General features: G+C 42.8%; 1 protein-coding gene across 1 annotated transcript in view; it reads right to left on the bottom strand.

Moving 5' to 3' along the window:
- APCDD1L (APC down-regulated 1 like) overlaps nt 1-5,006 on the bottom strand; it is a 19,921-nt gene extending 14,915 nt beyond the window's left edge. The window contains exons 1-2 of the mRNA XM_029219881.1: nt 5,002-5,006; nt 4,404-4,566 (exon numbers count right to left, since the gene is read on the bottom strand). Coding sequence (XP_029075714.1) covers nt 4,404-4,566; nt 5,002-5,006 — 168 coding nt within the window. The remainder of the gene's footprint in view (nt 1-4,403; nt 4,567-5,001) is intronic.
- Between the last annotated feature and the right edge of the window lie 8,878 nt (nt 5,007-13,884).

Raw genomic sequence — 13,884 nt, 5'->3', positions numbered from 1 at the left:
GCCGACCCCACGTTAGAATGAGTCTACAAATCCTATGCAGATTTCACCAGTTGTCCCAGTAACGTCTCCTTTCTGGTCCAGGATCCAATCCAGGATCACACATCTTAGTTGTCACGTCTCTTTAGCACCCTTCAATCAGAGATGCTTCTTTGGTTTATGTCTTTCACAGCCTTGACACTTTTGAAGAGTACTGGCCAGTTATTCTGAAGTGTGTTCTTCGGGTTGGGGTTTTCCAATGTTTATTCACGATTTTATTCGTCTTGGGTAGTTTTGGCAGGAATCCCAGGGAAGCAGTGTTGTGCCCCTCTCAGTCATTGCTTCAGGAGGTACCGAGATGTCAGTTTGTCCCAACGCTGGTGACGTTAACTTCGACCACTTGCCAAGACACCACTTGGAGATGTCTGCCAGGTTTCTCCACCGTTAAATTACTCCTTTCCTCTTTGTCATTAATAATTATCTTATGGGGATATACTTAGAGCTCATGCAAATATCTTGTTTTCCGTTATACTCCCCCCACTAATTTTAGCATCTATTGAAGACCATTGACGATTCTTACTTACAACAGTTATTACTGTGGTATTTCCCAAATGGTCATTTTCTAGTTGCATCATTCTTTCTGGATTTATTTTTTATTGTTTTATCTATAACTTTCTGGATTTATTGATTGGAATTGTGCTGTAAGGAAGCACTGTCCCTTCTCCCTGTTTATCTCGTTATTCAATGATTATTTGTCTTAGTATGAACTCAGGGATATTTATTTTATAGGTTATAATCCATTGCTGTCATTATTTACTTTGTGGCTCAAATTGTCCCTGATTTGGCCATTGGGAGCTCCATCGACTCCATCAAGCTCCGGGACTCCATCCTGGGTCCTTTTTACATGCACTTGTCATTTTTTTTTGAGCATGTCCCCATTTTCTGGCACTAGAAGATCTTCCAGGCTCATTTTGTACTTTTCCTGACCCAGCCCTGGAATCAGCCATTTCTCCAAGGAGTCCTGGTTCCTTTTATTGGAGAATAGTATTTAGAAACCAAGATGTAGGTGCTGGGTGCTCACTGCTACTGAGGTGTCACCCCAGGTGCCTCAACTTCTTTCTTCCTTCGTCTCTTCCTTCTTTCCTTCGTCTCTTCCTTCTTTCCTTCCTTCCCTCTTTTCTTTCTCTCTTTCTCTTCCTTCCTTCCCCCTTTTCTTCTTCCTTTCCTTTCTTTTCCTTTCCTTTCCACGAGGACAGGCCCTTATCTCTCTTGCTCTCTGCTGATTCCCAGCCCCTAGCACTGTGCCCGATGGATGCTAAATAAATATTTGTTATGTCAGTACATGGACAGCACTTAGAACAACGCCTTCACGGAGTAGACACTCAATAAGTGCTAGTTGTGATTGCTACTTTTAGTTGAATGGATGAATGAATGACGTGCTCCCTAAGACCAATGCACATGAATTCCTTGTTGACATTTCTCCCACCCCCTTGAGGTTTCTCCTCCTAAAACTTGGCTGGTGATTTCCATCACGTGTGTGGCTATTAGGGTCAGGCTTGAAATGGAAGTGGAGAAAGAGAAGGCTTGCAGCTGCTGGGATCACTGAGAATCTGGCTGAGGGTGAAAGGGTGGTCAGTAAGGGAGTTCCCAGCAGGCTGGGGACCCTGATTGATCCAAGCAGGTAGAGAGGAAAGAGAAGTAGAGGCAAAGGGAGATTCAAGTCTGGGCATCAAGCCCTGCCGAGAGTTTTGAGGATGGGCCGGATCTGGCATCAGAACCTGATGCTGGGTCCTTGGCTTTACAGCCTTTTTGACCCTTGGGACCTGCCCCAGCCAAACCAGGACCCTGATATGGTTCTACACCCCCAAGGAAGGCTCCATCTAACTCCACGGCACTGTTCAATAAACAGAGACTGTGAGTCACGCATTAAAAAGGCTAAAAAGTAGCAGGTGAAATTAATTTTAACGATATATATTTTTTTATCCAGCCCGCAGTAGTATATGTAATACATTCAACATGTCTAAATTCAACAGGTAAGAGATATGAAAACTAGTAATGAGATATATGCCTTTTCAAATACAAGTCTTCGAAATCGGGCATATATTTACACTCACAGCACAACTCAGTTTAGATGGGTCACATTTCAGGGCCTCAGGGGCCATATGTGGCTGGCGGCTGCTGTATTGGAAGCATAGCTCCAGCTCAAGAATGGGATGTGTGTGTCAAATTTCGCTGCATCAGAGGTTTCAAGCTATTTTCTGAAGCCCACAGGTGTTTTTTTCAGGAGAGAAGGGGGGACCCAGTGAGTGGGACTCTGGCCTCCCACCTTCTGCTTTAGCCCCTGCAGCCTCCGCCATTTGCTCTGGTCTGTGTACTGGGAGGCTAATTAAGATCTGCTTTGAAAAAAGGGTTCTCTTGCTTAAAAAAAGAAAAAAGTCTGAAACCCTCTGGTTTATTTCAAAATCCTTAGCTTGAGGTAATTCACCTAGAATGTTTGTACTTGGAAGCTTATGCACATTTAAATAAAAATCCCCACCCAAAAAAATAACCTCTCTTGATTAGAGGCGGCCGCCTTTTACATATCAAGATGGGCTGGTGTGCAACAGCACACAGAGAATGTTTCGCCAACAAGCTTCAGAAACCGGCTGTTGAAATGGCAGCTGTCACTGTGTTGCTACAGCAAAAGCTGTGCTTTCCAATGAAGCCATCGCACAAAAGGCACGCAGAGTCTCCGTTTAAACTCCCCGGAGAGGGTTACAGATTGGCACGCTATGACTGTACCAGCAAATCACAGAAATATGAAGACAAACTTTGAATTCTAAGGAGCCTAAACTTCCCCTCTGGTGTGGATGGCTGGCCTTCACATTCCTCATATGTCCCTCATTTGGCCATAATTGAATCTCGTTATCCATCTAATCTGAGAGTCTTTGCCTTCAAGGCTGGGGCGTGGGCGTGAGGCAGGATGGACTTTGCATTCTTGGGAAGCTCAGAAATGGTGTGCTCTAGAAAAAAGTGCACACCACCTCCCAGCCCTGCAGCATCCCAGGACTGTGACACGTGCCCTCTTTTGCTTGGTGAGCTCAGAGTTTAAAGTTGCCCTGAGGAATTTTGGAGCGACCACGTGCCCGAAAAAACAGATTCTGAGCCGTTGAGGCGCTGGAGGGCCTCAGACTCGGATGTCAGTGTGTTGAAGGGCTACTGAAGGGACATAGCTTGGTTTGTCACCGTTTCCCCCGTTCTGGGTTAAAAGTCCCGGCTTGGGCTGGACCAGGGGGGTCGGTGGAAAAGGTGGACCTAATTGGTGCCACTTGGAGAAGGGGACTGTTTTATGTTTGTGTTTCCAAAATTGAAAACATTTTGTCAAGGGGAGTGGCTGACCGTGTAGCTATCTCCCCGCGGCCTGTGTTGAGCATTTCCTGCTAATGGAAGTGGAAACGCACAGCTCACGGGATGGGACAGGAATGGGGGGTTTGGAAGGCAAAGTCTAGCCCGCCAGGCCTGGCTCATCAGCCAGTTTTTGTTTGTTTGTTTACGATTGTTCCAGTACAAAAACCATTCACATCAAAGCTCCCTCAGCCCCATGATAATACTAATTATTCCTCGCTCTGGCTGGGGCTTCCACCCAGATGAAAACTGGAAAATTCCAGCCAAAGCCCAGCTGTTTCCAAACAGCCAAGGCATCAGGGTGATTGATGGAAGTGTTTCCCTTTTCACCCAGATGTTCTGGTGTCTTGGAGACAAGGCCTCCTTCGCTCAGCTTTAGCGCCTGTGTTCCCAGATCTGCATGTTGGCCCCTTAGATGTTCCTAATTTATACCAAATTTGGTCAGTGCTGTCCATGGATATCAACGTTGAGCCCTGTGCTTTGAGGGGTGCGGCGAGGGGGAGTTGGGGCCTGGAGAGATAGAATGTGAGATCTCTCCGGGCTTCTGAACCTGGCTCGGTCTCGCGGAACATTCTGGTGCCTGCCCCGAGGGATGTAGTTACAAGTCAGTGTTTGCTAAGCAGAATGTGTGTCTAGAAGTCTCCCGCTGGATTGAATCCTTCTTCGCTCTCTTGGCAGAAGACTGAAGCTCCCATTGCTCTACAGAACAGGAATTTGGCAGAGGTAATCACAAGGTTTTGACACATTCAATAAGAAAGAAGACGTTTGTGTAATCGCGGTGAAGACTCCCGGAGAAGGGCGCAGGAGTAGGGATCTTGAGGCGGCAGCTTCAGGAGCTTAACTCTTCACGGGGCCCTTAGGAACTGGTTCTCCACCAGGTCGTCCCCGGAGGGCCCAAGAGTCTTCTTGTCTCACAGAATTACTTAGCCTTCGAGGAGAGCTGGATGGAGTCTGTCGGTCTCCACTGAGTGCCTTTGGGTCTGTGTGTGTGTGGGCGGGGGTCCGGGGAGCGGCCCCAGCGTTGGGGGAAGTGCATCACTTACGGGTCTGTTCTCGGGAGTTTCCACAAGGGGGCCCTCTTGAGCTTTGGCTGGGGCGGTTGGGCGGCCTCGGATGAAACCCGGCACCGCCTCCTGCAGACCCGGCCTCCAGCCGAGGGCCTCCGGGCTCCCTCCGTTCAGCTTGCCTTTGGCGAAGAGGGAGCCCCTGGAAGGCCAGCGCCGGGGCGCATGCTTCCTTCCACGTGGGAGGTCTTGGGTTCCGCTTGCACAGAGGACGTATTTGGAGACCGAAGGGCGAGGGTCACGGGCTCCCCTAGCCTCGCCTCCTTTCCTTCTTCTTTCGAAGAAGTTTGCAACGCAGAGCAAACACTCCAGTTGGAACCACAAGAAAGGGCATCTGGGAAGCTTCATCAACAGTGAAACCAACCATCGTGGCTCCTCGGGGCCTTTCCCCAAACACGCATACAGGGGGGCCTTTGGGTCAGCCATGACAGGAGGCACGGAGATTTTAAATGCGAGAAAATTATTGTCATTTAACAAGTCAATTTTTCTTACACTGTGTTGAGATTAAGTTCGTGGTCTCTTCCAAACATTCGAAATAAGGAATTTCCCTAGAGTGCGATTTTGAGGGAGAACCTACATCATGTTTCGAAAAACCTATTTTGTTGGGAGTTACTGGATTTTATTTTAAAAGAAATGGTAATATTTAATTACGGCATTATTTTACTGTCTAGAAAATTAATGTGCTTTTGGAGTTTTGGGAGAAAGGCCGGCTGTAAGTCCGAACCCTATTTTTAAATTACCATACAAATAGAATCCCAAAGACGCAAATATTGGCTTTAGTGTCGCAGGCAAGGTACAGGAAAATACGCCGGCTTCCTAAATGTTAAATAAACAGGCTTGTAATTCTTGCCCTCCCTTGCGACCCTGGATGGCTGCGTTCTTATCCTGGGGAGAGAGCACGCCGCTCACCGAAGGGACAGCAGCAGTGCTAATTGGATGAGCACAGTGGATTAGTCATCGGGCATCTTGTTACCATCCTCATAATAAGGCGCACGTTTCTGTGAAGCTCTAGAGTCTGCAAAGCCCACGATTACTTATCCACTGGGTCCTCACATCAAACCTTTGGGGTTGGTATTGAGATTGCCCCCCATTTTACAGACGAGCAAACAAGAGACTCCGAAAAAGAGTCTTTCAGAGTGTCTAGCTTCCATCACGCTAATTGGTCGGTGGAAAGGCCCAAACTGCAAACCAGCTCTGTTACCTGGAAACTCCACTCTCCACTTTGCACCACGGGGTGCAAAGGTGCTTCTACAAGGGCTCAGGGCCTGATGCTCTGAGCCAGGGCAACCCCGAAGGCTCGGTGTGAGGACCCAGTGGATAAGTGGAGCTGTTCTGGTCCGGTTTGCTGAAGGGAGGCACAAGGAGGGGGCCGCCAGGAGGAGCCTCGCCGCCCTCTGGCTCCTTGAGAGCCATAGGGAGTTAGGTACTGCTTGACAGGTGGAGAGAGCCGAATGGGCACTGGGCAGAGGCTGAGCACGTAGCAGGGAGGTGTGAACCAGCAGCGGGGCTGAGCCAGACGTCATTAGCTAGCGGCAGGAGCTGCACAGGAGGCCTGCTGGCACCGGGGGAGCAGGGAGTGTGCTTCAAGCAGAGGGAGCGCCGCGGTGCGGGGGCGCAGAGCAGGTGGACGTTTTGAAAGGCAGTGCTTTCCCGAGGGCCCCGTGCCTACCTGGGTGGCACTGCCGCTGATTCCAGGCGTAGGTGATGGACGGTTTACACCTGACTAGTTACATGTCTATTTCGACTCAGCTGGATAACTGACACATCCAGCCTGGGATTTTGTTAGCCCGAGGCTAAAGCATACAAGGATAGGCTATCTTTAAAAATAAGTGAAAATGAGTTCGTTGATTTGGAGAGAAACGTTGACCCAATTATAGGACAGTAGCAATCAGATGTGGCCAGATTGCTGTTGGTGGCACGCAATGACAGGCGGCTGGGGACCAAGGCGCTAAGGCCCTGCTGGCTTGTGTTAAGGATGACCTAGTGTATGTCGCGGAGGGGAAGGAGGGGCTTAAGGTGACCCATGGGAGACCACCTCAGATCCCAGGTGTGGAGGCGAGGCTGGGGAAGTGGGGTGCCGGAGATGGGAAGCCAGCCTGGGGCTGCTGAGACGTGCGGTGAAGGCAGGGAGGAAGGTGTCGTGGCTATGCGGGTTCTCAGCCAGGAAACTGGGGGGGCTGGTGGTGCTATTCCTGAGATGGAGACCTGGGGAGAGTTCCGTTTTGGGGGTGTGCGATTTGAGGAGTTGACAGGGCATCCAGGAAGAGCCAGTCATGAGGAGCTGGCTGGGGCCGCACATCTGTCTACAAGGCACACGCGGGGCGAGGAGAGGGTAAAGTGAGCCAGAGGCAGAATCCCAAGGAAAGCAGCCCCACGGGAAGGGCCAGGCAGGGGCCAAGGAGGACCACCCCGGGAGATGCAGAAGTGCCAGGGCGCAGGTTGTATGTAAGTAGGGTGGCAGATGCAACACAAGATGCCCACTTAAATTTGATATCCAGATACACAATGAAAAATGTTTTAGTATCGGTGTCTCAACGATTGCACAGATGAGTGTAGGGGTTTGGAGAAGAGAGACAAGACCAAAGCGATAGAGAGATTGTGTTTTATGGCCTAATTATTATTTTTATATAAGTTCTTTCATGCCACACAGAGGGCAAGAAAAAGAATCAGAAGATATAGAAAAGCATGAAGGTGATCTAAAAGCTCACGCCCATTGCCTCATGCAAAGTGCCTTGCCATTAACCTGCTGGTACACCCTCTGGATTCTAGAGTCTGGGTTGTCAAGAGAGCCCGAGCACAGGGACCCTGGTCCCCTTTGAACCTCCATCTCCACAACAATATCTGGCCCATGGCAGGCACACCATAAATTTTTGCCGAATGAATGAATAAATCTTTCTAGATATTTTTTCTTTTCACACACACATACCTGCATTTATTCAATTTTTTAAAACAAAAATGGGACTGTCCTATGTATATTATAGGAAATCTATGTTTTTAACTTAATAATGGATTTTGGAAATCTTTGAGGAAGGTTGGCCTTTTAGGACTGGAGGGACTAAGACATATTCACGGTCTTTGAAGGAAGAACCCGAGGAAATGATGAGGTGGCACAAACAGGAGATGTAATAACCAGGGAAAGCAGGTGCTCTAATCAAGAAGAGTCCAATAAAAACAGGCTAATCTCTTCAAACAAAAGCAATATGTGGCTTGCAGTGGAATTTTCAAAATGTATAAAAAAAGTTGTAAAGTGAAAGTTGCTTTTTACCCTGAAGCCCTGGTTGCTCCCTCCAAAGTGAATCATTTTAACAGTTTCTTGTGCATCCTCCCAGAAAATGCATTCATGCTGACCTCTGCATATAAATGTATATGTTTTTTATTTGGCTGTTAAATTTTTTTTATGAATGCAATCTTTCTATACACATCATTCTGCATTTCGCTTTTTACACTTAAATTATCACGGATATCTTTCCATCTTAGACTTATCCCTTTGTGGAAAATACAAAATAGTATTCCATTATACAGATGAATCTTGATTTAGTTAACCAATCCTCTGTAGATGGTCATTTAGATTGTGGTCAGTTTTTTAACATACAACAATATGTTGGACATCCTTTTAATGTAGCTTGGTATAAGTTTTGTGGGTGTCATACAAAGAAATTATATGTGCATTTAACATCTTGATGGATTTGACCTAACTGCCCTCCAAAAATGCCGTTTCAATTTACCGTCTACCAATGGTATAGGAAAGTATCTATGTCCTTACACGTTTGGCCACACTGGATATTATCAAACTTTTCACTTTTTGCAAATCTAACATATGAACAATGGAAGAGAAATTACAAGCTAATGAAAGTTTGTGGCTAAACACACATTTTTGTGTGTGATTGTGAAATACCTATAAATAAAGAGGCACAAGTTATTAAGCAGATACTCCACTAACTTGGATTCATACCCTTTTGCTCATTTTCACTGCCACCACTCTGGGTAAAGCCATCATTTCTCACCTGAAAGACTGACCTTGGTCCCTCTCTGTTTCTCCAGAATCCACTCTGCCCCTTATAATCCATTCTCCGTGGAGCAGCAAGTGTGATCTTTAGAAAATGTAAACTGGCATCCTGATTCTGCAGTGTGAGTCTGAATATTCTGAGGGACACCCTCCCTATGCACAACTAGATTTGACGTAAAGCATAATTTTCCAGAAAGTAGGGAAGCCTCTGAGTTCCCTGGTCCCCAAAATGAGCTGAAGTGTGGGACCTGTGGAGACTCTCCTGAGAGCAGAAGTCAGTGTCAACACTGAGGCTGTGAGGAACCAGGATTTAGGGGGTTGCTAGTGCCCCTTGACTCCTGGGAGAAGCAAATATGAATGTTCTCTTGAGAAAAGCACGATCATTTTAGGTTCCAAAGTTTTCTATGAGTTTCCAATTAAAGATCACCAAATACACAAGTAAACAACCCACTATGGAGTAAGAGTTCGCAGAAATAAAAAGCTTACATACCAAGAGCATCAGATATTGCCATTACTATCACAAAATAAAGAAAAGTATGTATGAAATGTTTAATGAAATAAAATATGGAATTAAAGAACAAGAACAACAGACATGAACCTATAAAAATGACCAAACAGATTTGAAAAAAGAATCAATGGAACTTTAAGAAATAAAAAAATATAATTGTTTATATAAAAACTTAGTGCTTAGATCATGGGGTAGATTAGATACTGTTGAAAAGGGAATTAGTGGACTGGAAAATAGATGTAAAGAAATTACCCAAAATTCAGGAAAGAGGAGGGGGCTGAGAACTAAAAAAGGGGTTAAGAGACATAGCAGCTACAGTGAGAAAGCCTAAGTAATGTCTTCTGGAAGGAGAGAAAAGAAAGTTATAGGAGAAGCAATAGGTGAAGAAAAATTGTCTGATAATTTTCCAGAAGTGATAAAAGACACCAAATATTGGTACCAGCAAGGACAGTGAGTACCAAGCAGGATTTATTTATTTAAAAATAAATCAACACTTGAATCTTCAGAAAACCAAAGAGAAAAAGAAGAGAAAAGAGCCATCAACCTAGATTTTTTTTTGTACCCAGCCAAACAACCTTTCAAGATCAAGGATGAAACAAAGACATTTTCAGATAAGCAATACTGAGAGTGTTTACCACTATATGAAATGATATTGTATGCAAAGGAATCTGTGATGAAGGAAGGTCTGATTTTTAAGAAGGTATAGTGAGCAAAGAATTTGAAAATTTAATCCAAAAAATGAGTAAACTGATGATCTATAATTTTGTGGCGTTTAAAAAAAAGGACATCAACTAAAATACTGGAAAACAGTAGCATGTAATTTGGAGGAGGAATGATTAGGTTAATGTTCTAAACTTGCACTTCATGGGTAAGAAAAGGATTAAGATATTAAGATGGTATAATTTCAGAAGTAGCCACTAAAATAATAGAAGTATCATATAACTTCTAAATCAGAAGAAAGAAAGAAAAAAAAAGTAATAGGAATAAGTACAACCCAACCTTATTAAAAAAAAACACCTTATTTTAAAAAAAGGCAAGTAGGAAAAAAGCATAAAAAGCACAATTTGTAGAAAACAAAAATATGGTAAAAACAAATCTCATTTACTTGCCAGTTAACAGACATTAATAAATTGGATTTTTAAAACTCCTCCTATATGTTACTTTTATACTGGAAGCTTAAAGACACAGAAAGGTGAAAGTAAAAGGATTGAAAATCCTTACCAAATACAAAATAAAGGAAAACTGAAACCAGATAAAATAGGATTTACTATAAAAAGCATTATTAAGGATAGAGGTCTCTCCATAAAAGGTCCAATCTGCCAGGAAGATGTGACTGTCACATAGCATCAAAATATACAAAGCAAAAATTGCTATATAGGGAGATACTGAAAAATCCATCATCATAACGAGAGATTTTAGCACAACCCTTTCAATTATTTATAGGTCAAGCAGACAAAAGATTAGTAATGATACAGAAGATTTAAAAAAGAGTGAATAGACGTAATTCATTTTATACACATGTGTGCACATATACATGTATGTGTGTACATCTGTATGTGTGTTGTGTAAGTATATACACAATTATACATAAATAGATTACTGTGCCCAACAATTAGAGAATGCACATTTTTTTTGAGCACACATGCAACATTTACAAAAACTGACTCTATATGAGGCCATAGAATAAACCTCAACAAATTCAAACAATTGGTATCATACAGGTGATACTTCTGCAACTAAATTAAAAGTCAGAAATAAAAAACAATTTAAAAAATCCTGTGTTTGGAAATTTAAAATACTTCTGAACCACTCAATGAAGAAATCAAAATAAAATAAAATAAAAACCAGAAATTAGAGCTAAGCCAAAGTGAAAATAGTACCTATGAAAACACGTGAAATGTGAAGAAAGCAAGATTTTGAGGAATGCTTATAGGCTTACATTTAAAAGAAGAAAGTCTGAACATTCAAGATACTTATCCAATTTAAAAAGTTAGAGCAAGAGAAACAGCATAAGCCTAAAGAAAGTAAAAGGAAAGAGAGAATAATAAGAAAAAAAGCAGACATTAATAAAGTAGAAAACAAGCTTCGAAAGACAGAATCAACAAGGCCCAAGTTCATCTAATAAATTGGATCCACCTCTGGTAAGACTGATCAGAAAACGAAAGAAAGAACGGAGTGGCATAGTGGGTGGATGGGGAGAGAAGAGAAGAGAGGGAGATTAATAATATTGGGAATGAAAAGGGGACATAACTACAGATCCTGCATACATACACAAATAGTTCTATAACTGAGAAGTCAAACAGTAATTTACCACTGTCACTCCCCCAAATAAACAAACAAATAAAAAAACCCAGGCCGGGGTGTTTTTACAGAGGAGTTCCACTAAAGTCTAAAGAAACAGATCATTCCAATTTTACATAAATTCCTCCAAAGAGCAAGAGGAGAGGGCCACCTCCGCCAACTCCTCTGTGAGTCCTTTGTCACCCAGGGCAGATCCAGGTTTTGTGGAGCCTGAAGGTTATTCAACTTGTGAGACCCTCCGAAGGAAAAGGGTGCAAATTTATAGAAAAATTCAAAATTAGCATAGAAGTACATATTGATTGAGAATGAGAAAAAGTCATATGAAATTACAAATTTTATACCGTCGACAAATATTACACACATTACAAAATCCAGAACATACTATTTTTATTAATCAACAGCTTGAATCTTCTACAGCAGTTTCTTCCTGCATCTTTTGGGTTGTATAGGCTTCAATACCCTTTTTATAAGACAAAGACTTTGTATTTTCTTTTTCTATGGCAAGAATGGAAAGGCCATTCAGTCTTTCTTTCGCCTTTGTTGATTGAATGTATTTTTGGCTTTTGATAATTTAGAAATGTTTCTTTTTAGCTCCACAGCTCCTTATAATGTCATACATTTTTCAGGTTGTAATTAAGCTTTGGAAAACCTCTGTTAAGCTTCTTTCACCCATAAGCTATGAGATGTGAAACAACAGTTCCTACATTAGCTCCAGCTCTGGGCAGCTCATGTCTTGTCTCTTCTCTACCCTTGTGGTTCTGGTGACTGGTGCCAAAGGACAGATTCATGTACCTTCAGGACATGTGCCTTCATGTCCTGACAGTGGTAAGGGAGTCCAGTGAGAGGCTAGAGTCTTCCTGGAAGCCAGCCACCCACCTGCTCAGCCAGTGATAACAACACAGGGAAGTGGCTTCGAGGCACAAGAACACATCTCACTAAATAAAAGAATTCCCAGCTCACCTTCTCCTTAAGCTGGATCCCTGAATGCCTGTGGTCATTCCAACACTTCACAGCAAGAGGCAGTGATAGAAGGTAGTCAGAGGGAAAAGGACCAGCGAAAGAATGGGAAGAGACTGTCTCCTAAATGACTAATGTTAACATAGCTTACATTTCCAATGTTTACAAAAATGGATGTCCACGTGCAGACCTTGCTAGGGTCCTGCCCGTCCTCCTGGTTTTGGACAGGACCCTCACAAGAGAGAGACGCTGAAGCCTTTTGAGGACAGTGTGAGGAAGGGAAATTACAGGACAATCTCATTTTATGGACATGGTTGCAAACATCCTAAATAAAATATTAGCAAATATATAAAATAGATAACTAGTAAGAACCTGCCGTATAGCACAGGGAACTCTACTCAATACTCTGTATGAGTACATGGGAAAAGAATCTGAAAAAAGAAAAGAGTGGATATAAGTATATGTATATACATATATGTATATATATATAACTGATTCACTTTGCTGTACACCTGAGGCTTACACAACATTGTAAATCAACTATACTCCAATAAAAAATTTCTTTTTAATATCGCAAATGGAATACATAGTATATAAGAAGGTCATGCATTATGTCCACATTGGGTCTATCACAATAATGTGAAAGTGTTTAATATTAGAAAAATCTATAAATGTCATTCACCACGTTCACATATGGTGAGAAACACCATGTGATGTATGACTCATAGATGCAGAAAAAGCTTTTGATAAAATCCACACCCGTTCACAATTTTTAAAAAATCTTATCAAAAGAGAAATAGTTTTAAATATCCTCATGCCGATTAAGGGCATTACCAAAATCCCTACATTAAATGATATATATTTTTTTTTTGCGGTACGCGGGCCTCTCACTGTCGTGGCCTCTCCCGTTGCGGAGCACAGGCTCCGGACGCGCAGGCTCAGTGGCCATGGCTCACGGGCCCAGCCGCTCCGCGGCATGTGGGATCCTCCCGGACCGGGGCATGAACCCATGTCCCCTGCATCGGCAGGCGGACTCTCAGCCACAGCGCCACCAGGGAAGCCCTAAATGATATTTCTTAATAGTGAAATACTGAAGTGTTGGGATCAGAAATAAGAGATGCTTATCACAGTGGATGCCAATTATTCTCAACATTTACTGAAGGTCCTAGCAGTAAGATAAGAAATAAAAGGCTTAAGGATTAGAAGAGAAATAACATGGTCACTATTTGTAGATGATATGATTATCTTCAAACAGAAGTCAAAAGCTACAGAAAAATTATTGGAAACAATAAGAGTGTTTAGCAAGATGGCTGGATACAATAAATCAATGTAAAAAATAGATTACATTCTATAACAGCAACAAATAGATGGAGGGGGAAAGATACCATTTACAATAGTAGTAAAATGTATAAGCTACCTAGGAATACATCTCGTAAAAATAAGCAAGACATATTTGGAGGACATTATAAAAATGTATTGAAAGACATTCCAGAAGATAGAAATAAATGAAGCGATATATTCATGGGTAGGAAATATCAAGAGATGTCTTTTCTCTACAAATTGATCCATAGATACAGTGGATTCCGGTCAGAATCCCAACAGGTTATTTTATTTTACTTTTTATTTTATTTTATTTTTTTAGGATCTTAACAAGATGGTTATAAAATTTATATGAAAGAGCAAAGGTG

The sequence above is a fragment of the Monodon monoceros genome, unplaced genomic scaffold (genome assembly GCF_005190385.1).
Source record: "Monodon monoceros isolate NGI ecotype Baffin Bay Population unplaced genomic scaffold, NGI_Narwhal_1 Super_Scaffold_13, whole genome shotgun sequence".
Taxonomy (NCBI): domain Eukaryota; kingdom Metazoa; phylum Chordata; class Mammalia; order Artiodactyla; family Monodontidae; genus Monodon; species Monodon monoceros.
The sequence above is the reverse complement of the archived record's forward strand: the minus strand, read 5'-3'. Positions and strand labels throughout refer to the sequence as shown.